Below are 23,212 nucleotides of genomic sequence, written 5' to 3'. Positions count from 1 at the left end.
GTCCATATATCTCCAGTGTGGAAGACAATTTGCCTGCCACCCAGCATGAACTGGAAACCAGAACACTTTTATCTGCTCTTTCCATTTTTCTCACACTATTCAACTTGCTAAAATGGGGGAGTATAGCACATGACAATGACCTAAAATAAGGGACACTATATTAGCAGTTATACAGGGAACTTAAGTAGATGAGAGATTAATTCTTTTGCTCTAAATAACACCACCTGTAACCTCAACTTCATCATTCTTTATTTCTGATGTAAATAAATGTCAGTGATAAAAGCAGATGATAAATTTGATTGGCCTCAGCTTTGAATTTAAAATTACTCAAGTTGTGTAAAGGATGAGGAAAAGTTCCTCTATTGCATTCAAAATCTAACAATTTAAGAAATTAGTCATCAAAATCACGAACTCCGGGATAAAAGCAACAGATTTAAGCATTCAAGAGGCAGAAAAAGTTCAAGCTAAGGAATTTATCTTCTGACTGCCATCTGTGCCATTCACAAAGTAGTAGGATCTGTAGAGCTTCTGGCATAAGCAGGTAGCGGACTTTCATTGTGTGCATAAAAAAAGAGCAGCTTTTTAGCTTGCAAGTCTGTTGCCTGGTGTAGGGGTTCATGCCCTTGTTGGGGGTGTCTGTGAATAGCAGCTGGCCCTACAGATACAGCCCGTGCTGCATCGTGCTCCGGGACCGGGGCATAGCACAGGGCGGCCGCAGCCTTCTCTTGGCTCCCTTTTATACCTCATGGCAGCAAGAAACAAAACCACATTAGCCAGCCCTTAGTTTCGCCAGGCTCTTTGCAAACATGTGGAGCCTCTCAAAAGGTTAAAGCAGCGTCCTCACAAAGGCCTTTTCCATGGTTCGCGTGGTGCGTTTCCGCTGCGCTGTCAGCTGAGCCTTTCCTCGTGAGCGCTGTGGGCACGAGACCGCAGCGGGCAGCAGGCACAGCCGTGTGCTAAACGTTGCACACTCACTTTATGTATGTTACCTGTTTAATATGGCCAACACGTGATATTTCAGGGATTTCTGTTAACTAGTGGAAAGCGCCAGGCTGTCTCGGTTGAAACTGAGAGGTGAGGAGTAAGGTTTTGTGATGGACACGTTGCACTGATGCATGTAGCTCTACCTCAGAAATATCAAAGCCCTGTCCTGCTCGGCACTCTTCAGTTGTACTGAGTGAAAGGAACTCCTCATCTTGGAAACAAGATCGGTAAGAAAACACTTGCAGAAAGAAACCCGCCTCCAGGTCACCCATCAGGTCTGCAGCCAACCTGAAAGTACAACCTGTCTCCCTGGTTCCCATTAACAGTGTCAGGCTTCCCCAAAATGCCAGTGCTTGCCAGGACCAGCGTTGTAGATTCGGGTGTAAGCAGACAGGTCACCATCCTTTCCTCACTATCCACCCGAAAGCTCCACCTGCCTGGCACTGACTCGGGAGCATGTGCTTTCCTCATGACGGTTCATGCTGACATTAATCTGGTGGAAAATCCAGTTAATGTTTCCTTTTTTTTCCCAATTTCTGTGTAGGAAGACCCTGTGCCCAACGGTCTCCGCGCACTTCCAGTGTTTTATGCTGCTACCATAGCTATTAACGTGTTTTCCATCATGTACACAGGGGCACCAGGTGAGTGAGCTGTCCGCAGCGGGAGGCACGGGAGGGAGGCTTCTCGCAGTGTATAGTGATGCTCTGCCAGCATGCTGTCAGGTAGCTGTTGACACCACATGGCTATCATCTCCTACATTAGGAGTTAACGAGGGCAAGAGTAAATCATACACCTCCCCACATGCTTCTATTTGTGCATGTGTTTTTGTGGCTCCCTCTTGATCACTCTGGTTAGTAGAGAAGAGCACAGTTACAAAAAAAAAGTCCCTCTTTAGAATAAGGGGATATATTGAGCTGTCAGCTTCGCCTTCGTAAATCTGAGCACATGTCGAGCCCTCAAAGCTATTCCAGATATGTGCATCAAGGAGGGAAGGTTCAGAGCAGGTGGTAAGAGTAGGTAGGCTGTTTGCACTCAGTCTAATGCTACATCTCCATAGAAGTCGTCAGAGTCACTGTTCTCGCAGCTCTGGCACAGAGCCTATTAATTAAATTTACTTCTTTATTTCCGTTCAATGATAAGAAGCCCTGAGCCTGTTTCTGCATTGAATGCATCTTCTTTCTTGGGTGCTGTGTTTTCATTGCAACTCAGTAGACGGAAATGATACATGTAATTTTCAGGTCTTCATTTATATTTTTGTATATTTTATGTGCATTTATAGGTTTGTGTTTATTTATATTTGTGTTTATATTTGAACTTATATTTATATTTTTATATTTATGTTTGTATATTTATATTCATGCATTTTATGTTTATATATCTGCATTTATGTGTTTATATTTAACTTTACTTAAGCAGTGTACATTTAAACATTCACTTGCAGCAAAAGAGTTCAGAAAAAAGATGTTCAATGCTCTCAACTACTTTGTTGAAGACTCTGGTCATTAAATGTTATCTTTAGATAAGATTATTGCCACAGAGCCAGAAACAAAGAGGCAGTTGAAGAGAGACTCCTGAACATGCCCCTGAGTTAAGAAAGCAGGCTTAGAAACTGACCTTTTTTGAATAAAAATTTGTTTTCTCTAAAACCTCATGCACTAGATGTACTATATAAATGCAGTCGGTAGACTCTGCTTCATAGCATAGCATTACTGAAATTAATAAAAAGCTTGAGAAGTTTCCAGTTTGAGGGTAACATAACTCAACTATTCCTTTTTCTTAAGTCTAATTGGCTACGTATCCAAGATGTTTCACAGTAAATCAGCTGTATAACCAACATTTCCTCATTAGTTGTACTGCAGAACTAGGTCAGGCACTCTGCAGTGACTCATTAAGCAAAATAAATGAAATAAGAATCTTAATGTCCCTTCTGTTTCAGCTTAGCAGTCTCTAAAGTGCGTGAATAAAAAGGTGGGACTCTGTTTTTGATACTCGGGAAATAGTATTTACTCTCCAAGGCCTCTGTCCTGGCAACATTTACTCACAAGGATGAATTAATCACGTAGGTTTCAAGATAGGTGTGCATATACAGGTTTGAAAGATCAGAGTCCAAGATCTTTCTTCATTAAGGATCTGATCATTTAATTGAACAAGTGCAAGGAGCTCTGTTGAGGGGATACTTATAGGAACATGAGTTATTGACATGATTGCGCATTGCAGGACTGAAACCTCAGCTCTCAGGGGCTACATTAAGCTATTATCATAAGCACATAATGACTTAGATTAAGCTAAGCATCAGGCTTTATTGACCAGAGCAAAGGTCAGGTAAATACTTACCCTAATGTGCAGCACAGTTTAACGTGCATTAGTATATAAAATCACTGCAAACTTGTTTTAGCAGCCCAGATGTGGGAGTTTTACCCCTGACTTCTTTGGAAATAAGGTCACAGTGGGGTAACAGAGAATTGGAAGACACGTTTGCATGTCAACTAGACCTTTAAGTACTGCACTAACTGATACATATGTTAAAAATAATTGGCTCATTTGTGTTGGTTTTGAATAAATTGTGAACACAGGGTTTTCTGCAACAGACTGCTCTTCCACTGCCTGAGATAATTAAGTCATGTTAACTTACAGTTTGCTTGGGCTTTACTTCTTTGTCTTCACAGTACTGGGACTGGTACTGCCAATGTGGGCCATTGCTCTAATATCAGTCGGCGTATCCTTAGTATTTGCCATCTTAGTCTGGATTTTTGTGTGTCCCTGGATGAAGAGAAAAATAGAAAGTAAGTAGTTGCTTCATAAAATGCAAGTGATGTAAAATCATGGAAAATTTCATTTCAGAGCTGGAAGTGCTCTGAAGTGAGATGTCACCTCGCTAAGTCCCCACCCACAGGCAGGATGTGCTTAAACTATTCTTCATGTATTTGCGGAACCTGCTCTTAAAAACCTGCAGTGGCAGAAATTCAAAACCTTGTTAAGCAATCCATTACAGTGCTCACTTCTTCTAGAGTCTAGCAGAAACAGGAAAAGAAATCCTGGAATATAATCAAGTTTGTATTTTATTAAGGAAACGTTAAAGAGGAAAAATCTGGCAGAATTATTATCTTTAGATGACTTCTTTAACTTTACAGTAAGTTGGGCTGATCACATCTTTTAACTTTGTTTTGCTTGTTTGCTTTGCTACTCTCAACAAATGCAGTGTTTAAAACACAGAAAAAAGTTTCAGATTTCATTAATGAGCAGCTCAGTGTTTTACTTCAGTTACCTACTCTGGCAAATTTTGTAGGGAGAAACAAAGATGCTCTAGAATTTTCTCAGATGAATTTAGTAAAGATAAGTGTTAGAAACAAATAAAGAATGTGTATGAAACAGAGCCAGGTTATTGTATCCATGTTGATCTATGCCGTTGATGCAAACAGTGGAAACATAAGCAGCAAGACAGATAGGTTGGGTTTAAAATTACAGTACTGTTTTTCCCTTAGGCCGGTTAAAGAAAGATGCTGCACTGTCAAGGATATCAGATGAAAGTCTTGATAAAATTCAAGACGAAGAAACACCAGTCTTTAAAGAGCTTCCCGGTGCCAAGACATCTGATGAGAGCACGATTCCCCTTACTGGCTCAGTAACAGAAGCTGCTGGGGCATCAGATACTATTGCAAATGGAAACCATCCACGTGTACCATATGGTAAGAAACTAAGACAATACAGAAGGTTTATCTCCTCCCTGTTTCGATAGGGTTTCTTAACTGCAAGTAGGTCTCTAAATGGTAAGTTAGTGTTTTGGATTTCCAGCTCTAATCCCTCTTCAGCACTTGTGGGGAAAGATGCTCATTTACAAGTGACATTTTGTAGAGAGGACTTAAAAACAATTACATTTTGTTTGGCTGTGTTTCAATTTTAGAAACAGCTGAAAACAAAAATTACTTTCCTTTTTGCTTTACTTTCTGTCCTTAATGGTGTTTCTGTCCTTTTAAGCAGTGGAAAAATACAGAGACCACAAATTGCTGATGTATGAAGGTTAAATTCAGCATAAAGATGATTAGCATACTACCACAGGAGATGAAAAGATTTGAGCTTTAGTTGACAAACTTAGGACCATTTGGAGCGTGTCCACTAGAAAAATCTCATGCATTGTTTTCTGAATGTATATTTATAAGAAGTAGGCTTGTGTGCATAAAGCTCTTTTTGTTCTCCCATGTGGTGGGATCGCACCCCCCCCACTTAGCGATCTGCTGACTTTGATATCACTTTGCTAACAAACATCTACACAGCCCTGTAATTTGGTTAATAAATGCCTAATATATTCAACTGATTCTTACAAAATCAAATAAGTCATGATGTGAAGCCCTCTCAGTGTGTGCTTCCAGTTTAAAAATAGCTAAAACCAATTCTGAATGTTGCCCAGTGGAAATCTGGGAAGTCAGGAAATGAAAAAGATAGTTTCTTCAGAAATATTGCCTTAGCTGTGATGTGTACACTAATGTTAAATGTATACAGTGGGAATAACTATCATCATGTTCATAGAAATAAGATATACAAAATGTTGGAATAGCTGAGGAAATATTTCTGCAGAAAACGAACTTTTTTGCTTTCTGTTTTTTTTTTTTTTAATTTTTTTAAGTTATGTAAATGTCTCTTAAACATATGTACTTTTGAAAGGTGACCTCATATTCAGTATGAAATTACAGTAAACCACCTTTCCTGACATCCTTATTGTGCCTATTCAACGTAGACAAAACTTCAGAAAAAGCAGAACTTATTTTACAAGAAAGGAATTTTATAGAAAAATTACTTTTTCAAAGATCCTGAGTATTTAACCTCAGCCAATCCCAAGTGACTTGCTGCACGTCATACAGTGTGTCTGGGGGAGACTCAACGCTGGAACAAAGCTGTTTTTTCACAGAAGATGAGTTTATTTTGCAGTGAATTGAATCTTTGCTGATTCACTGTGTATATTGCAAATTGATCTTCTTTGTCCTGTACTCTTGGATCGCTGCCGTTTTATTGTCTCACGAAGTGGGAGGGAGGGGGCTTCTGTATTACATTTTGTAGAAATAAAAACTCTAAATCTCTGCCTTTTTAGGAAGGGCATTTTCGATGACGCACACCTCGGTGAAATCACCTGTTTCCAACGGCACCTTCAGCTTCGATGGCCAGGTGAGGAGCGATGGCCATGTTTATCACACTGTGCACAAGGACTCAGGTTTATACAAAGACTTGCTCCAGAAAATGCACCTGGACAGGGCCACCGATGAGAGGCCTGCTCAAGAAAACAACTACAAACTGTTACGACGCAACAACAGTTATACTTGTTACACAGCTGCTATTTGTGGCATGCCCGTGCATTCCTCCTTTAAGGCAGCCGATACGTCAACTCCAGAGGACAGTGAGAAGTTAGTGGGAGACACTGTTTCCTACTCCAAGAAGCGAGTTCGCTATGACAGCTACTCCAGCTATTGCAATGCAGTGGCCGAGGCAGAGATCGAGGCGGAGGAAGGTGGGGTGGAAATGAAGTTGGCCTCTGAACTTGCAGATCCTAACCGGCCCCCAGTTGAGCCTGTGGAAGAGGATAAGGAAGAGAAAGACACGTCTCAGGTCCATCTACTTTTCCACTTCCTCCAGATCTTAACAGCCTGCTTTGGATCCTTTGCCCATGGAGGTAATGATGTCAGGTAAGAGGAGGAGATCTCACAAACCAGCAATTTTATGGTTTAAGTGCTTCGAGCAAGGTTTGCCAGCTTGGCCGGTTGGAAATCGTATTAATTTCTGCAGGCAGATGATCATCAGGGCCGTATTTTGCAAAGCTTGTGATACTGATGTCCCCAGTTCTTTCCAGGAGGTGAGCTGCTCACTGTGGTTTATTTTCTTCTCAATGGTAATATCTTTTTATATTTGCTGCTAAATAATTGTGTAGTAGTTTGTTTAATTCAGGTTTAATTTTGGCAAGCTCTGAGGCATTGAGACAGAGTTTGCAGCCTATTTTAACTGCAAGATCGGAGGCCATCAGCAAATGAGAGGTTTAGACTACCTTTGTCATTAGATGAATTTCATTTCTTGTCACATTGCGAAAAGAGGTGGTGAAGAATGTCTTCATTTTGATTGCTCCAGCCCTTACAGACTTCCCTTTGCTGAATCTTTTGCTTGGAGTTTTCCAGGGGTCTAGGACCGTGTGAGGCAGTGTATCACTAAATAGCCCAGAAAATCTAAAAAACCTTAACATCAAAGTCCTACTGAAGTTCATAAACTGCACATACAACTTCTTCAGCTGCCGCAGTTCTCTTACCAAAATAAAGGGAGCTATCCCCAAGGAGCCCTGGGCATGTTCCCGTGCCCCATGTGGAGTGGGGACATGGGCTATGGCTCATCTCCTAGTGCTCATTTAAGAAGCTTCCCATCTCCCAGCATAGTCCTGGTACGTAGTACTCCCCGGCAGGAGTTTTATCCAGAGCTGCTATCATCTTTGAGTTGCGGCTTGAGTTTGGAAGAAGCCAGTGAGTTCATCCTTCAATCATTTGGCTTAAGTGTGTCTCTCCTTAAATCCTGTGGCATTAACATCATTTCCCAGGAATAAAGGAAAAGGATCATCATCCAGGAGTCTTTCTCTCATGTTCATATTGACTCAGGCAGCTGACAAGGTCTTGAAGTTGGTCTCAGAAAGGTTTATCTGCACCTCTTTGCCCTCCATCATCTGGTCAGACCCCCTGCAAAACAGTGTCTCTTCACTGATTTGCCAAGCTCTTTCCCTTTGAAGGCTTGGCTCTATTTATTCCACAAAGTACAAGACTTTTGACTGAAGGATGTAGGGTGTAGGCTCAGGATGGAGCATTTTATACCTTCCTCGTCTGCACTCACGTTGCTCATCTGCTCATAACTTTGCTTCATCTGCAGGGCCCTATTGCATCTTGCCATCTTGGTGGCATGTGGCTGAAGGGCAGTTTGGGTGTTTTTGCTCTGTCCCTGGGAACATTGCGTATTTTTCCTTTAGAATTTGGCTGGACTGCCTCCTCCCTAGTCCTGGAGCAATCCACTTGGTATTTAGTAGGCGCTGTTTCCTGTATCATGATAAGGTACCCTGAGAAATCCACTCAGAAGCTGCTTGTCAAAGCAGCAGCCCTTATCTGGGTTGTAGCTGAGGCCATACTGCGTCCGCTTCCCGCTGACCCCTCGCCATGTTAGCTGTGCCCTGCCGGTGTCAGTTTCAGCATTTGCAGCAGGGCTTTGCAGCATTCATGACTTTCATAGTCCTCCTTAGGCATCTGGGCAAACGCTGTCCCACTCAGCAAGGAGAACAGTTATTGCTCCTTGCTCTTGTCAGCCACCCGATTTAACTCGCAGCTCATCTCAAAAACACTTACAAACATGTCTCTTCCCCCCTCTGTCCATCCAGTGTCCTGGGAATTTGATATAGGGCTTTCTGAAGAGCCTTCTTATCCTCACTCTTTTTATTACTCCCTTTGTATCCATGGGGATCTGGCTCTGGGAAGGAGTCCAGGGTCCCCTCATCCTCTGGATCGGAGGGCAGTGGTGCAACTTTCTTTCCCCTTGGATGGTCTCCGTTGATCAAGACTTCTGCTCTGAGCACACTGGGCAGAGCAAAGACCCATGGAGGCTGGTGCCCATGCTCTGCAAGCAGCGAGTGCCAAGGGGAACGTAGGAATAAGGATAAACACTGCTGATGTTTCTTGTAATGCACCCTGGGAAATACCATTGCAGAAAGTTCACAACCTACCCCAGTAAGTGCCCCTGCGCCTTTATTCCCTGTAGGTGATGTCTATACATACTCCTCAAGGACTCACGTTTATGCAAGCATCATTTGCCTTTTCTGCAGGAGGCAAGGGTAGCAGAGTTTGTTAGAAGTGATCTGTAAGGATGCAGTCAGATCAGAAATTAGACTTGGCGTTGATAGGAGCTGGACAGGACGAAAGACAAGGTTTAGACTCTGTGCAGTATGCTTTGTTGCATCTTACAGCCTAATTTCCCCAGAATTCTGCATTTGGACTGGCTTGTTGCCTTGGCAATATCCTTTCCTGAAAATTCCTATTTTTTCAGTGTTTTGCAGATCTCTGGTTCTGTCAGTGACCCTACCAAACTTGCCAGCAAGCATGCTTTTTTATTAAATGCTGTTTATTCCAAAATGTCTTCTTAAGCTGACTTCATGTAATTGCAAAATTAAGGAACAAGTTAGCTTTATTTTGTCAAAGCTGGTAGAAATGTGAGATGATGGTCATGGGTGTAGGATTGGATAGGAACCCATCCTTGCAGTTGTACTGAGTTCCAGCTGAGAAATAAAAATTAAAGACCCCTTTGTATGCCAAAAAGGTTGAGTAGATAAAACACTCTGGGAATACAGATGTCTATCCTGTGGATTAAGTAGCAGAGACATTTTGCCGGTCTTTGTCTAGCAGAGCAGAAGCCTTCTTACTGGGCTCTTGGCTCTTCTGCATGTCGCATAAAGATCTGCAGAGCTCAAAAGGCGGTGCGTTGTTTTAAAAATAACGCAGTAGAATCTAGCTAGTAGCATGGCTTTCTGTCCACATTTCCGTAAGAAAGCGAGCCTTGGCAATCCATCTTCCACTGAAGGCTGATATCTTTTCATCTCCCTCCTCCGTTCACTTTCCTTTTGCTCATTTTAGGTGCTGCTGTCAAGCTGCTTCTCTATTTTTTTCCTCAGCCTTGAATCCCATCATTAAAATCCTGCTTTCCTCTGCATTTGGTTTTAAGCTCCTCAATCATATATTTAGGGCAGCACCTCTGTTGCCCACATCTTTTTCTTTGGACTTTTCTCCTTCATTTTCCTTCCCCATCCTGGAACTCCCTCTTCATCCCATGTTTTCTATTTATTTTCCATCAGGCTGTTTGCTGGTATTCCTTGAAGGGGCAGGAGCAGGTAAGAGCAGCGAAGAGAGAAAAATTACAAGCTAATATAAAAATAAAAAACTGCGTGTAGTTAAATGATTGACCTGTTTTAGAGCATATTTAAGCATGAGGCATATGGTATGGACTGAACCATGATGCAGCTCAGAAACACTTCATGGAGCAGAAGTGCCCCATGTAGTTTGGATAGCACTTTAGAGGGAAAAAAATCATGTGGAGATCTCCCTCGTTTCATTGTCCAGGCTTTTCTCCTGGACCTGGAAGAGTTAGATCAGTATTTTGCCTTTGACTGCAGAACTAACTCACAATAAGGGTAGCTAGACCCCATTTTCTTCCAAGATGATGGTTTTTAGCATCGTAACGATACCAGCCATCTTTGCTGTAGGAGCTGATGTTTGTAGCAGTCAGGGCTCGTGTTTAGGCTGACATCAGCAGGGATCCTGGCTGGGGCAGTTGTGTGTTAAAAGAAATGGGGGAGTCATGGTAACTCCTTATTTGGGTGACTGTTTTGTTCAGACCATCCCCTCCTGCCCCCCTGCCGCAGAGCTTATATGCGCTGTGTCAAGGGTGCTGGAGCCCTTCCAGGGCTGGGACTAACTGAGCCAGGCCAAGAGCCTTGTGACACCATCGTGCACATGGGCTGAATGAAATCTAAAGAATTTAAAATCCCGACTAAATGTGTTGGGACAGAACCGCTGAAAAAAAATGCTGTTGTTGAGCTTAATTAGTGGCGCCAAGTGAGCAGGTCCCACTGGCTCAGCACCCAAGCACAAAGGGAGCACATCAGGTCATTGCAAGGGCAACGGGAGAATAAAAAGGGCAGGATGGAAAAAAGACCTGGGCCAGGAGCGTGACACAAGGAGAACTGCCAGCTTCCTAAATGCTTGTTCAGAGCCAGCTTTCCAGAGAGGCCAGGAGGCTGGGCTTTGTTGGCTGGCGGGGATTATATGCACCTATGACTGAGCTGGACTGAGCTTATTTTCTGTAAATATAGGTTGGTTCATCAGGAATCGTGATGATCCAGAGCTCAGCGCTGCAGCTGCAGTAGCCTACCTGTATATATGCAGGTAGCGAGAGTCGCTGAAGCTGTAGGGTTTATGCTGCGTTTCAAAATCAGGAAGCACATCTAAGTTAACTAGTTCCCAAAAATGAGGGAAGTTGGGCAGGTTGTTTTGGAAATAGCTAGGAAGTACTGCTAACCCCATAGCTATCTCCTGTGCTCAGCACAATGGTGGCTGTGGCTGCTTTGCTACTGGGCTGGGAATGAGAAAGCTATGAGCAAACAGCGCGTCGACCCCTCACCCCTTCCAAGCAAATGGGAAGATGCTTTTGTTGACTCAAGCAGCCTCTGGAGCTTGTTATTCCTTGAATTCTTGCAATCAAAGTGGGATGACCCATGGAAAGATGCTGTGGGTCAACGTGAGTTTTGCTGATTAAAATCTGCTGTTTATGCTGTGAAAAAAGCCTGAGCTTTGTGCTCCTATGCACCTGCCTGTGCATGTGTTTAGTCCTTTCTCATACAGATTCCTTCTCCTACAAATGGGTAGCCTCTTCTGTCCCTTCCTTCTCTGCCTCAGGCCATCATTCCTGCTGTCACAGGAGAAACCCCGGGGATGACGGAAGGACCCGTGTGCCCTGACTTGTGTGAGCAGGCATCTACCCTGGGCTCGTGGATTCCAGCCCTGGAGGAAGGTGGTTTATTATCATGATGGCGGCAGGAGCAGTGATGCTCCAGCTGAACAGGGTGACCACAGACTGTGCTGCCTGCGCGTGTCTGTGCGCCAAGGTGCAGGTGGTACCGAGGTTTAGCTGGTATGTGCTGTAGGGAGGAGGAACCTGCTTGCAGACGTTTCATGGTTGTGCGGGGGATCTCAGTTTTGCTGAGTTCCTGCTGCGTAATTTGTTTGAATGTGGCTGCTCTAATTAAATTTCTCGTGGAGGACTTCAGGACTACCTTCCATATTCATACTTAGATGTTATAGGAAAAGGGGTAATTTGTGTTAGAGTCTGCAGGTAATGCCATATGGATTTATGGCACAAGCTTGACAAAGAATGGTGCTCTTATTATGCAAACAATATAGGCTACATTACTGAAGACAGGATTTAAAACTATTTCAGAGCTATAGTGAAAATGTTTAGTATTTTTTATATATTTCTACACATTCTCTCAGTGGTTTTAGGGAAACTGAACTGCTACCAGATAGGGAATTCATTGTTAAGCAAAGCAATGCAAGTGAAACTAGGAAATACCTGCTTGCCCGAAACACAAGGAGAGGAAACTTCTCCTTTCACCTCCCGACAGACTTCACTGGAGTTTTAGGTCAGAACACACAAACAGCAGTGGGACTCACCTTTTCCCCTCTTCCTGAAGTAAATGCAATGGGATTAAAGGAGGGAAGGGCCAGAACATTGCCAGTATCTCACTGCATGCAGCAAGCTTAGTGGGATTCAGTCTCCTCACTAAATAAGGAGACTAAAGGAGCTATAATAAGGCTGGGTTACAAAATGAGTATTTCTTATTTCTTCCTTGAGAGCTGAAGTCAAGATCACTCAGAATATTTAGGAAGCTAATTTGTCCATTACTATTACTGAGAGCAGCCTGAAATCTGATTTCTTCCCTTTTTAATAGCAGTCCGTCCTGAAAGTGCAGCCCGTGTCCCAAGTAGATACGAATCTTCACTGGTACCTTAATTGTGCAGGTACGTGGCATCTTTGTTGTGCCACGCAGGCAAGCCAGAGAAGAACAGCAAGGAACAGGGGGCTCCGGTGGGCATGGGAATCCCTCCCCATCCTGCTGTAAGCGGGGCCCATGACTGGGCTTGCCGGGGGAAGGCTGATGCTGATGGGCAAGGGGGAGGATGGACCCAACCCTCCAGGCTCCAGGGAGTTGGGGTTTCAGGGCCAGCTTTTACAGTATGCAACAATGAGCTGCAGGAAGAAATACGTAGCCTTCCTGACTCATTAACATGCCCAAAGCTTGCACCTCACAGGGCACAGCTGTGACACACTTTTATTGCGCTGTGGTATGCACACTATTTCAAAACTATCCCATTATTTGAACTAGGATAAAACTCTCGATAATCTGACATCTCTGGAGATTAGGACGTTTTTTTTTCCTGTTGGTACATACAGGTGTATCTTCCTTGCACCCTTTCTCAACGGGGTGATGTCTCCAGGTGTAACTGCAGCATAGTCAGAAATATCATCCCACTTATTTTCCCAGTGGGAAGTTTTTTTGTGAAATCCTGGTTTGGGAAATAGTCAAACAACTGGGGATTTTGTAATTACATTTGTAATAGTGGAAGCTTAATATAGATTTCTCAGATGGCTATTTTGTTCGTCATTCAGTTTTAATCAGTGATAATGTATATGTGAATCTTCTTTCACTCAACTGGAAAAATTGGCTATAACACAATCTGCTTTTTCAGGTAGCAGAGAATCAAAACATGGTCATCAAGTAGTCTGTAGATCGTGGCTTATAACACAAAGCTTATTCAGAGAGTAGCATTCGAATACAATTAGATTTGTTTTTTGAGCTACTCACTACTCCCCTCAAATAAGAAATAGCGAGGTAATAGCAATGTTGCTGGTTCATAAAATATGACAAGTTTGATGGGATTTGGCAATAGAGCGTTCAGCTGATAGCACCCTTCCATTACTGAAAAAAACCCCTTAATTTTTACTAAAAAAAAAAAAAAAAGGTTGTAGACCTTGTTCCTTCAGAGAAGGACCTAGACTTGTGACCCAGAGGTACCTAAAAATCTCTGGTCGTGTGTGTGTGTGTGTGCATGGGAAACTGTAATTTCTAAGCCTGTCTCATGACAGCTGAATGTGGGGGCTTTTTTGTCAGTAATACTATCTGTCTCACGGGGGAGAGGAGAAGCCAACTCTATTTATAGTTCAGATTCACTGTCAAATGCTATCTTTCACAACAGCTTTATAAATGGTGCGGGACAGATTCTCAGCTGGCACAAGCGAGCAGAACAAGAGAAGTCGTACCAATTCACGTTAGTCAAGAGAGCTAGTGAAATCACCATGAGGGCCAGACAGCGCTTCAGAAACACTCAGCAGCACTTCGCTGAACCACCGTGACACGTGTCTGCAAGTACAAGCATTACTGTAGATGGCATTTAATCCTGTATCGCGCCTCCGGGGAGGGCAAACAGCCCCTACGCACCACCCCTGCTGCGAAGTCCTGTGCCCTGCGAGTAACCGGGGCTGGCGGAGCCCAGCAGAGGTGGTGAAAAATACTGGACATGGAGAATATACTTCATGACAGGTAAACTCAGGAGTTAGGCTTCTTATGCCATAACGTTTTATAAATTCATCCTAAAATTAACTCATAATGGCCATCTTCTTGTGGTCAGTGGAAAAATGCATATTAGGTGTACAAAACTGAAGTAATACCGCGACTGGAGTAGATAATCTTGGCTTTTAAACCCAATAGTTAAATAATATGGTAACATCTTTGAAAGCACTTCACTTACATAGGAACCTAATGGCAGTTTTACGTATAGATGGATGTGGATAGGAGTTCAGAGCCCCTGGGTAACCGTCTCAGGCTTTTCTCTTCTCCCTCTAAACTACCATGAATAAGATTTGGAGCTCCAGCATAAAGGAGAGTTAGTTAAGGCAAGTAGAAGAGCTGCGTGGGAGAGTAAGAGAAAAACACTTCTTGAGAATAGACCTGTGAAATGAGTCTTAGCCAAATGCATGGAAGATTTGAGGTCTGCTTTCCTGCTAGTTATGTCTTGAGTCAAATGAGATAGAACCAGTGGGAAATACTGTGAAAGCCACATCCCAGTCTAGCCAGCATCCTTGTGGTTCATCTGCTTAGTCACTCAGCTGTAGGAGATGTGTTAACCACAGAGGGCCTCAAAACAAAGTCTCTTATCTAACAACGCCTTTTTTTTGATGTGTTGTTTCTCTCTTACTCTCCTGATGGGACTGGTTGTCTTCTATGGATGAACTCTTCCTAGTCCTAAGGATGGTTGATTGCACATGCTCGTGGTAATGTCTCGAAGCTGATGTATGCAGTACCAAGAACCTAGTCTTTGCCGTTCATGAGTCAGACGCATTCATTGTGAGCTTGTGGCAGTTTTGTGGTAGGACAGGCCTAGCAGCTTCTTCAAGAGCTGTTCTCCATTGGCCTAGGAAGCGTTGATAGCACAAGCCTCTGGGACTGGACCTACTGATCAAATCCAGAAGCCGAAGGAGGCCTCTGAAGAGCTGTGACAGTGGTAGATCAGAGCCACCGGCTGCACACCACTGCTGGTTTGCTGGCTGTTGGTAGCCACTTGCAGGTATTCAGGCTGGGAGATGCCGTTGTCCCTAGGAGCTGAATGTTTAAGTCACATTGAACGTGCTTTACAGGGAGGGGAGAAATGTCTCTCTGGTATAGATAACCAGTGGTGCAGATAGATACCCACAAATGAAAATGCAGTTAATTACCTTATTGCCTTTCCAAGCATATATGGGTCCAGTGCTCCTCTGCTCTCTTTTCCTACAGGGAAGGTATCAGAAGTGCTGCCTCTGCAGGCATCAGTGTCATCTCTTCGGATCTGTTGGGCAGCATCAGCCACTCAGATCCTTCGAGGCTGAGCATAAATCAGCAGAGTTTTGCCTTGCCTTCCGTTGCCACAAATAAGAAAATAACCTTTTATTCGAGGATTAAGCTTAGTTGGTTCACAGAGGTGTAACATTTGCAAATAATTAAAACTGGATTTTGGTACAAGAGAGTATAGTTTGCTGCTGTAGTTTTTGAAGCCTTTTCTGTCTTCCCATTTACATTTGGACAAATCCATGATCTCTTCAGAACAGTCAGGAATCAGTGCCTGAGCTCGCTCCAAGTGTACCTATTATTTTCAACAGGGAGGCTATCCCCATGTCATACAGTACTATAAGAAGGGATGATCTATTTTCCCTTTATTCATGTGATTAATGTTTTAGTTGCCTTTATCCATCCTTCTACATTCATCCGTGAATTACCTTTCTTTTTCTATGCACAGTAAGGCATTTAAATGTGCAAGTAATTTAATCCACACCTGAAAACACTGGAAAAGAAGTTGCAGGCCAACTTAAAAATATTAGAAATGCTTCGATCAAGAATCTCTTCTTCCTTGAAGGTAAAATAATTCTTGCATTTAGGCATTAAGGACTTTTCACATACCGTCCTTTCACTCACACAAAACCTCAACAAATCAAATGCATACTCAGGCACATTATCAGACCAGAATTTTAAAGTATTTTTGCTGGTGGAAATCACTCTTCATTTAAAGTGTATTTAGTTCTTCATCATACTACCCAGTGTCTTCAAACCTACTGGATTTTATTATCCATGTTAGCTCACTAACTTATTTCCAGCATCTTTCTCAAAATCTGTAAGAATTATTCATTCCTTTTTATATTAAAGAGCATTTTTAAGTATTTCCGTTTGCCTCACAGCTTGAATGTTGTTGTGTGGGTTTACAAGGGAAAATTCCTTCCTAGTTACTTTGCTCCAGGACCGCTTCTCAGGGTTCAGAGCTTGATTTCTCAAGGACCAGAAGAAAGAAGGAGGGTCTCATGTTGCTTAGATGCACCAGATTTGCAATGCTGAGGACCCTCGTCTCTTGGCGATTAGCACTCAGCCCCTAGCAGCTCGTATCTGCTAAAGGTGGAATTTAAGTAAATTATTAACTGTCAGTTACGGTTGCTTGGTTTGCACAACATTTGACGTTAAAACTGGCCCTTACTCCATCTGTGTGCTTTGGAGCGAGACCAGGAACTAAATTTAGCAGGTCCTGGCTGCAGGGCGAGCATAGCTGTTGGTCCTGCCTGCGCCGCTCGCTGTGACCTGCTCTCCTTATCGGTTTACAAAGAGGGGAGCTTTCTGTTGGTTCTCAGACTTTTTGAATGACATTGGACAGGTTTGCTCTGCTCTGCTCGTGATTATTTAGGCACAAGTGCAGCGCTGCCTCGCTTCTTATGCTTTTTTTGGTTGTGGATAAATGCTGCTCAGCAGGGTAAGCAGCTACTCAGTTTAGCGAAAGAGCTGCAAAAAAAAAAGGAATGTCCAAGTTCTTATCTGCTTTTTAGTATTTAAGCTTCTAAAGTAACTGGATACCAGCTTTCAAGTTTTTCTTCTAACTCTCATGTCTAGAAACTTAATGCTTTTTTAGAATAAACAGAGTCAGAAGTCTCACTACAGGCACCAGAGACTCCAGCCACCAATATCAGGTGACCTGCATTAGGAGTTGGATTCAGTGTTGCTGACTTTCAGTGTTTTTCTAGATAGCAGCAGCAGGGTACCATAAAGGGCTTACACCAGCTGTGTGTCACCAAGGAGTCCTCTCTGATCCAGTCCAACTAGCTGTACAACACGTTTGAAGAGGACTAAGTCACCTTCCCGGCTGCATTCTGATCATATCTCCAAACATTACAGGTTGTCAGACTAGATTATATTTGTATCTTCTTGTCTGTGATGGTAATTTTAGTCATTAATTGCCCTCTTTGCCAAAAAGAGCTAATTTAATACTTGAATTTTAAAGATGCAGAGCTCTTGAATTGGTAAATTTTGAGATAATTTCAGCGCAGTACTGAAAACACTGGTTTTTGTCCCAGAACAGACATACTGTATTACTGACTCTGACATTTCAGGAAATGATTTGTAAAAGAGAAATTCCTTTCAGCATTCGCTATAGTTATCAGTGATGAAGTGACAACTGAAAAAACAACATGATAAGAGTCCCCTGCTGCAGCCTTTCCATGTGAGAAAGGGTGTTGCCTGTAGGGTCAAGTCAGAGCAGTGCTGTATGCACAATGAAGAAAAATCACACAGAAAGTAAGATACTTCTTTCAAGGCAATTATCTGCATTTTTATAACTTGGGCGATGTTTTTCTCTTTCTCCAGCAATGCAATTGGTCCCCTTGTCGCACTCTGGCTTATCTACGAGCAAGGTGGTGTAATGCAAGAAGCGTCGACTCCTGTCTGGCTGCTGTTTTATGGAGGCGTTGGGATATGTGTGGGTCTCTGGGTTTGGGGTAGAAGAGTTATCCAGACCATGGGTAAAGACCTCACTCCAATCACACCATCAAGGTAGGTGCAAAGGTGTCATTATGGTTGTGTGAACTTTGTGCGTGAACCAATCTGAGAAATTGCTGCTCCAGTATTTTCTTTGTAGTGCAGTTTGCTGGATTTGCTGTGCTTTGATTATAATGGTAACCTGGCTCCGACTTTTCTTTCTAAAAAATGAAAGAAAAAAAGAGGAAAAGGAGAGAAAGAAAGAATGAGAAAAAGAAAGAGGAAGAAAGAGAGAAAGAAAAAAAGATTACCCTGTACACTAATACTGAATGTGTTTGAGGCGCAGGGGTCTACGTGAACAGAGTCTTCTGCTGATGACCTAATTAACGTGGCAGAAGGTACATTTGGAAATGGCAAGACAGTGGCTTTCCCGGTGTGCTTCAGACTATTAAAACCATATGTATTTATTACAGTAATTTTCGTCCTTAATGCATATTCGACCTCTGCTGGTGCTTAACTGAATTACTAATTAGGCGTGATTCACCACAGCGTAGAGTAGTAAAAGTCCCTGATGCAATGAGCTGTGCAGCCGGGTTACTACAGGTGACTAGCCTGTGCTGTTCCCATTATTCAGCTCTTCCTTGTTCTCTTAACTTATTCCTATGACAAAAATCAGTCGGAGATAAAACAGTCAAAAGAAGAAACGGGTAAGACTTTGGCACGCTGCATGGTATCAGTCCAAGCTGATGCAAAGAGTGATTGTGAAGTGTTCTCTTATGCTTCCCGCAGTGGATTCACTATTGAGTTGGCTTCGGCGTTCACAGTTGTGGTAGCTTCCAATGTTGGACTTCCTGTCAGTACTACACACTGCAAGGTATGCCTTTGCCCAGCGACTGCAGTCAAGGCAGTCTGGACTATTCATCTTAAAATTGTGCCACTCGAGCCAGCAGATAATGGCACGGCGAGAGGAAAACAGCCTCTCACGGAGGATGGTTAGGCAGAGGTGCGTCAGCACGTCTCAGTCGTGCCAGCGACACCGGAAAATAATCAGGCTTCCAAAAAATGCATTGGAGTTGTCACAGTAAAGCCTCTGAGATCGGGCACAGCGTGAACTCCATAGCTGTGGTTAAAGAAAAACAGCACTTACTAAAATGTGACCTCAATTGTAAAGCAAGCAATTACAAGGAAGAACCTGGTTTCCTCCAACGGTGCCATTTGAACCTGGTCGGGTAGCATTTCTCCCTTGTTCAGAGGCTGCGCACCATTCATCATTTGTACTTCACTTTCTCGATAAGTGCATGGCATGGGATTTCCTGCATGTAACTCTTTTACTACAGGTTTTCCATCTGTCTTTTTTTTTATTTCTTCACAGTGGATTTTGCATTGAAGTAATGTGTGCGCTAACGGTACTTGTAGCCTCAAATGTGGGTATTCCAATAAGCTCCACCCATTGCAAGGTATTGGAGTTTGCAGTGATCACATCAGTACATCACATCACTAGGACAAACCATAACAAAATACGAGAGATACCGATTGTTGCAGATTGCCTTCACTATGCGATGCGCCGTGCGGACAGCGATCGCAAAATAACAAGGACTGCTTTTAAAGCCAGTATGGCTAAGCAAAGTCAGCGTTATAAGTAATTGCACAAAAGTCTGGAACGTCTTTCACCCTTACATGATTGTATTGAACTAATATAGACGTATTAAAATAATGTAGACTCGTAGTTTGTGTGATCCCGGTTACATGTATTTTAGAGCCACCGGTATGAAAAATGCTGCTACATCATTAAGCTAATATTTTAATGTCTCTCTTCTTTTAAACCAACTTGTCCTCACTTTTGTGCATTATAATACAGAATCTGGCCCTTGTAGTTAGTTCTTTGAACAAGTTTGTTGGCTTTTTTTTTTAAAAAAAAAGAGACCAGTTTGAAGTATAGATATAGGCTGGGTAATGAGCAGAATTTGTGTCATATGATACACTGTGTGAGAAGACATTTATATTGCCTGTAGGCAACAGGGAGCATGTGGACATTTACACTGCTGGAAGAACATAGTGGGAGTTTGGAATTTTGTTCCCTAGGAAATTCCTGAGTCACATATCCCGTCTTCTCTCCTTTGCTTCCCCATGGACTCCCAAGCTCTTGGACATGCAGAGCCGTCTGTATCCATCACCCTCTGGCAGGGTGTGGGCAAGCCCCTCTGAAATCAGAGACCCCAGAGTGTCAAAGCCCCTCTGCTTCGGGACATACCACCAAGACCTAGAAGAGCCAGATCCTGTAGGATTTGCTGCTGCACCCTGGGGACCTTGGAGCCCTTCCAGCTCTGGCTGGGACTGGGGCAGGCAGGTTTTCGGGGCCAACTGCTCCATGGCATGGCAGGCAGGCTGGCAAGAAGCCGGGCATCCTTGCCTGTGACATTGACCTGGTTTCCAGTGAAAGAGTCAATGAAATCCACACATCCTGTAAAACACCCCAAGTTGGTTCAATTGGCCTTTTTCTAGTGAAAACCATTTCTTCAGAAAGCCTTCCTCTATTGCAAAATAATTTCTTTGTTCTGTTGTAGAGCTCTTTGAGAAACAGCCAAGACTGAGCTGCTCTGAAAGGCTGTTCAGATTTCCTGGCGTTGGCCAAATTCTGGTTCCTCTGAATCAAGCAGGGAGGGGAAAAATAATAACGTGATCCACTTCTAAAAATGCTGGCCTGAACCCACCTCCCTTTAAGCTGACTTGTATATCAAATGCGTGATGAAGAATTTGCCAGGCAGAATAATACTGCTTCGATTATCCCAGTTGCGTGCCTGAAGCACTTCTAGCCAACCATCATAAAAGAGAAAATACACTTTGGGGCAGACAAATAGACTGAATTTAAAAAGAAAATGTCTTAGAAGCCATAAGCTAATGAGAGGGTCGCATTAGGAGGTATTCATTGAGTCAACACAGTTAAAAGCTGTTTTTTTTCTAACTGCAGAGCAAAATAATTCTTTTTTAAAAATACTTCCATAAAAGCAGTTAATGTGGTTAGTCTGTGTCTGCTCCCTGTAGTTTGCTGTATCTCATTAGATGGATAATTCTTAATGGGAAGATCCACTTCGTGATAGGATTAGACTGTTCCAGGATGTCACATTATTATAATTGACTCTGTGTTTCAGCAAAATGAGATCCTGAGTTGGAAGATCCTAAGTGATCAACACAAGATAAAGCAAACACTTGTAACAGATGTATTCCTTGTTTTCTCTGAGGGCCTGGTGAAGGAATAAAAGAACTATTATATATCATTTACTCCATGGGAAAATGCCTCTCTGAAAAGTGCTGTCAGCCATTGAGACAGAAATGCCTTCTTAAAAATCCACAGAAAAACTATTTTGCCATAGAAATCAAAAAGAAAATGGGTTCAAGGTGAGCCTAGTCCAAAGCCTGTAGCATCAGGGAGTGGGAATTATTCTTTGCCCCAATGTTTGCTCCACAGCAAAATAGCGTTTGCTAAAGTGGGAACCCTACCTAAAGAGTGTCAGTCAACTAAATGTGCAACTAGATAAACCGATGACAAAGAAAGAGCAGCGTGAAACACCTTAGGTGGAAGGAGACTTTTTCGAGGTGAAACAATAGACTATAATGAAAAATGGAGACCAAGTATGGAGGAAAGCTCTGAGAGGCAGTTTTCAGGTCTTGGAGCAGCTGTGGTAGCAAACTGGAGATTGGCAGCAGGAGGAAAAGCATTAGCTTCTGAGAAAGATTCGTCAAGCTCTCTCAAATCAGGAGTTGCATTCAGTCCTAAATCAGAGGCTTCGGTCTACATGAGGTAGACACTGCCCGATATGCCTGTCCTAAATCTACAGCCCAGCAGCTTTTCCACGCTTGGTGCCTGCTGAGAGCCTGAACTGCACCTTTGTCCTTGCCACAAGTCAAAGGGGAGAGAAAGGTCCCTCTGAAAGCCTGTAAGTCAAGAGGGCCTGAGGGAAAGACCTAACCTTTTGAGCCTCCAAAGGAATTTGTGAGTCCAAACACGGTAGCCACGTTGCTCTGCCTGCACCCCCTTCAAACCTCCCTTGGGATTTAGCACTGAAATGCCAGTGTGGTGTGAATGCATACCTTGTCTTTCTGCTGCCCAGGTAGGCAAATGATCATATTGAATCTTACATATAGTGCCTGTTATTTATTCTAAGATATGAGATGTAGAAATAAACAGGCATTTCTCAGCTGTAACAGATTGAACGTGTGCACATACGGATAAAATCAGAGTGTGGGAGTTAAATGCTTTTTCTGTGCAAAAGCGAATTTGCTGAGGTCATACTGTCAGCTCCGTTTTGCTATTATGATTTTGGGGTTTTGAAAACTATTCTCTGTGTTGCTCTGATGGAATTATCATGATCTGTGTGTTATTACGATATGCCATTGCACAGGAACAAAAGAGCCAAAAGCATTTCTGTAGCGCTTTAAGCAGAGCATACTGAAGGCAAACTGCACTGGTTTCAAACCAATCTCAAAGTAGATATCATTTGAAATTCCGCAGACGGTGTAGTGCCCCTACACCCAAGTTTTAGCTACTCTCCTAACCTCTAGTCCATCAAAATCACTATTAATAAACTAAACTTTAATAATGTTTGAAACAGATTACCAATGCCATCATTGCTGATACCTTTTAAATTTCAGGAAGGACTCAGAGATCATCGTACGTAGACTGCAGGCTCGCTCAATAAGCAATGCTTTTTGTTGCAAGCATGACAGACGGATGCTAAGGGCATGTGAAATGTAAAGCAGACCCTAACAGCTGAGCTGCTGAAAATCCAAATGCTGTTTCCTTGGGTTAATGCTTTGATATAGTCAGAAGTGTGGGGTTCCTGTTAGCTGGGCACCTCCTAAATACACTTACACCTCCTAAATACAGAATAGCATATTGTCCACTCAAGGAGTATTCAGATTAAATATTATCTAACAGATTTCCTTATTGGATCAAGGTTTAGACTGAGGCCTTTTCAGTCCTAGAATATCAAGTTTAGTTTTCCTTTGTTCTGTCACAGGGACTTTTGACACTTTTATTTCCCTAGAGTTACAGTCTTCCACAAATAACACTTTTCTCCAAAAAGAGATGTTAAGAAGTAGTTAGAAGTTAAATGGGTGTTAACAAAAGATGCAAATTCAATATCCCTGTCCTATCTCTCCCTGCTTCCCTGTCTTCTCAGCATTTATCATTTTCCTGGCTCTGCACATGGGGAGCAGCCCATCTTCTAATCTATAGGCAGGGACTGATACTCCCATTAAGAAAACAAGCAGGGAAGAGGAGGCAGGGATGGCATTTCAGGGAGCACAAGCCCAGCGGTGTCTTGGAGTTTCCTTTCCTTCAAAACAGGATAT

The 23,212-nt window shown here is 42.8% G+C and overlaps 1 protein-coding gene across 5 annotated transcripts in view; it reads left to right on the top strand.

Annotated features, from left to right (window-relative positions):
* The window catches only part of SLC20A2 (solute carrier family 20 member 2), a 59,173-nt gene that overhangs the window by 33,024 nt on the left and 2,937 nt on the right, over nt 1–23,212 (top strand). For all 5 annotated transcript variants that reach the window (XM_068404292.1, XM_068404288.1, XM_068404290.1 and 2 more), the window contains 6 exons: nt 1,529–1,625; nt 3,651–3,767; nt 4,467–4,670; nt 6,068–6,656; nt 17,750–17,935; nt 18,650–18,734. In XM_068404292.1, coding sequence (XP_068260393.1) covers nt 1,529–1,625; nt 3,651–3,767; nt 4,467–4,670; nt 6,068–6,656; nt 17,750–17,935; nt 18,650–18,734 — 1,278 coding nt within the window. The remainder of the gene's footprint in view (nt 1–1,528; nt 1,626–3,650; nt 3,768–4,466; nt 4,671–6,067; nt 6,657–17,749; nt 17,936–18,649; nt 18,735–23,212) is intronic.

This window comes from Nyctibius grandis, chromosome 6, assembly GCF_013368605.1.
Source record: "Nyctibius grandis isolate bNycGra1 chromosome 6, bNycGra1.pri, whole genome shotgun sequence".
Taxonomy (NCBI): Eukaryota; Metazoa; Chordata; class Aves; order Nyctibiiformes; family Nyctibiidae; genus Nyctibius; species Nyctibius grandis.
Note: the sequence above shows the minus strand (reverse complement) of the source record. Positions and strands in the feature narration are given on the sequence as shown.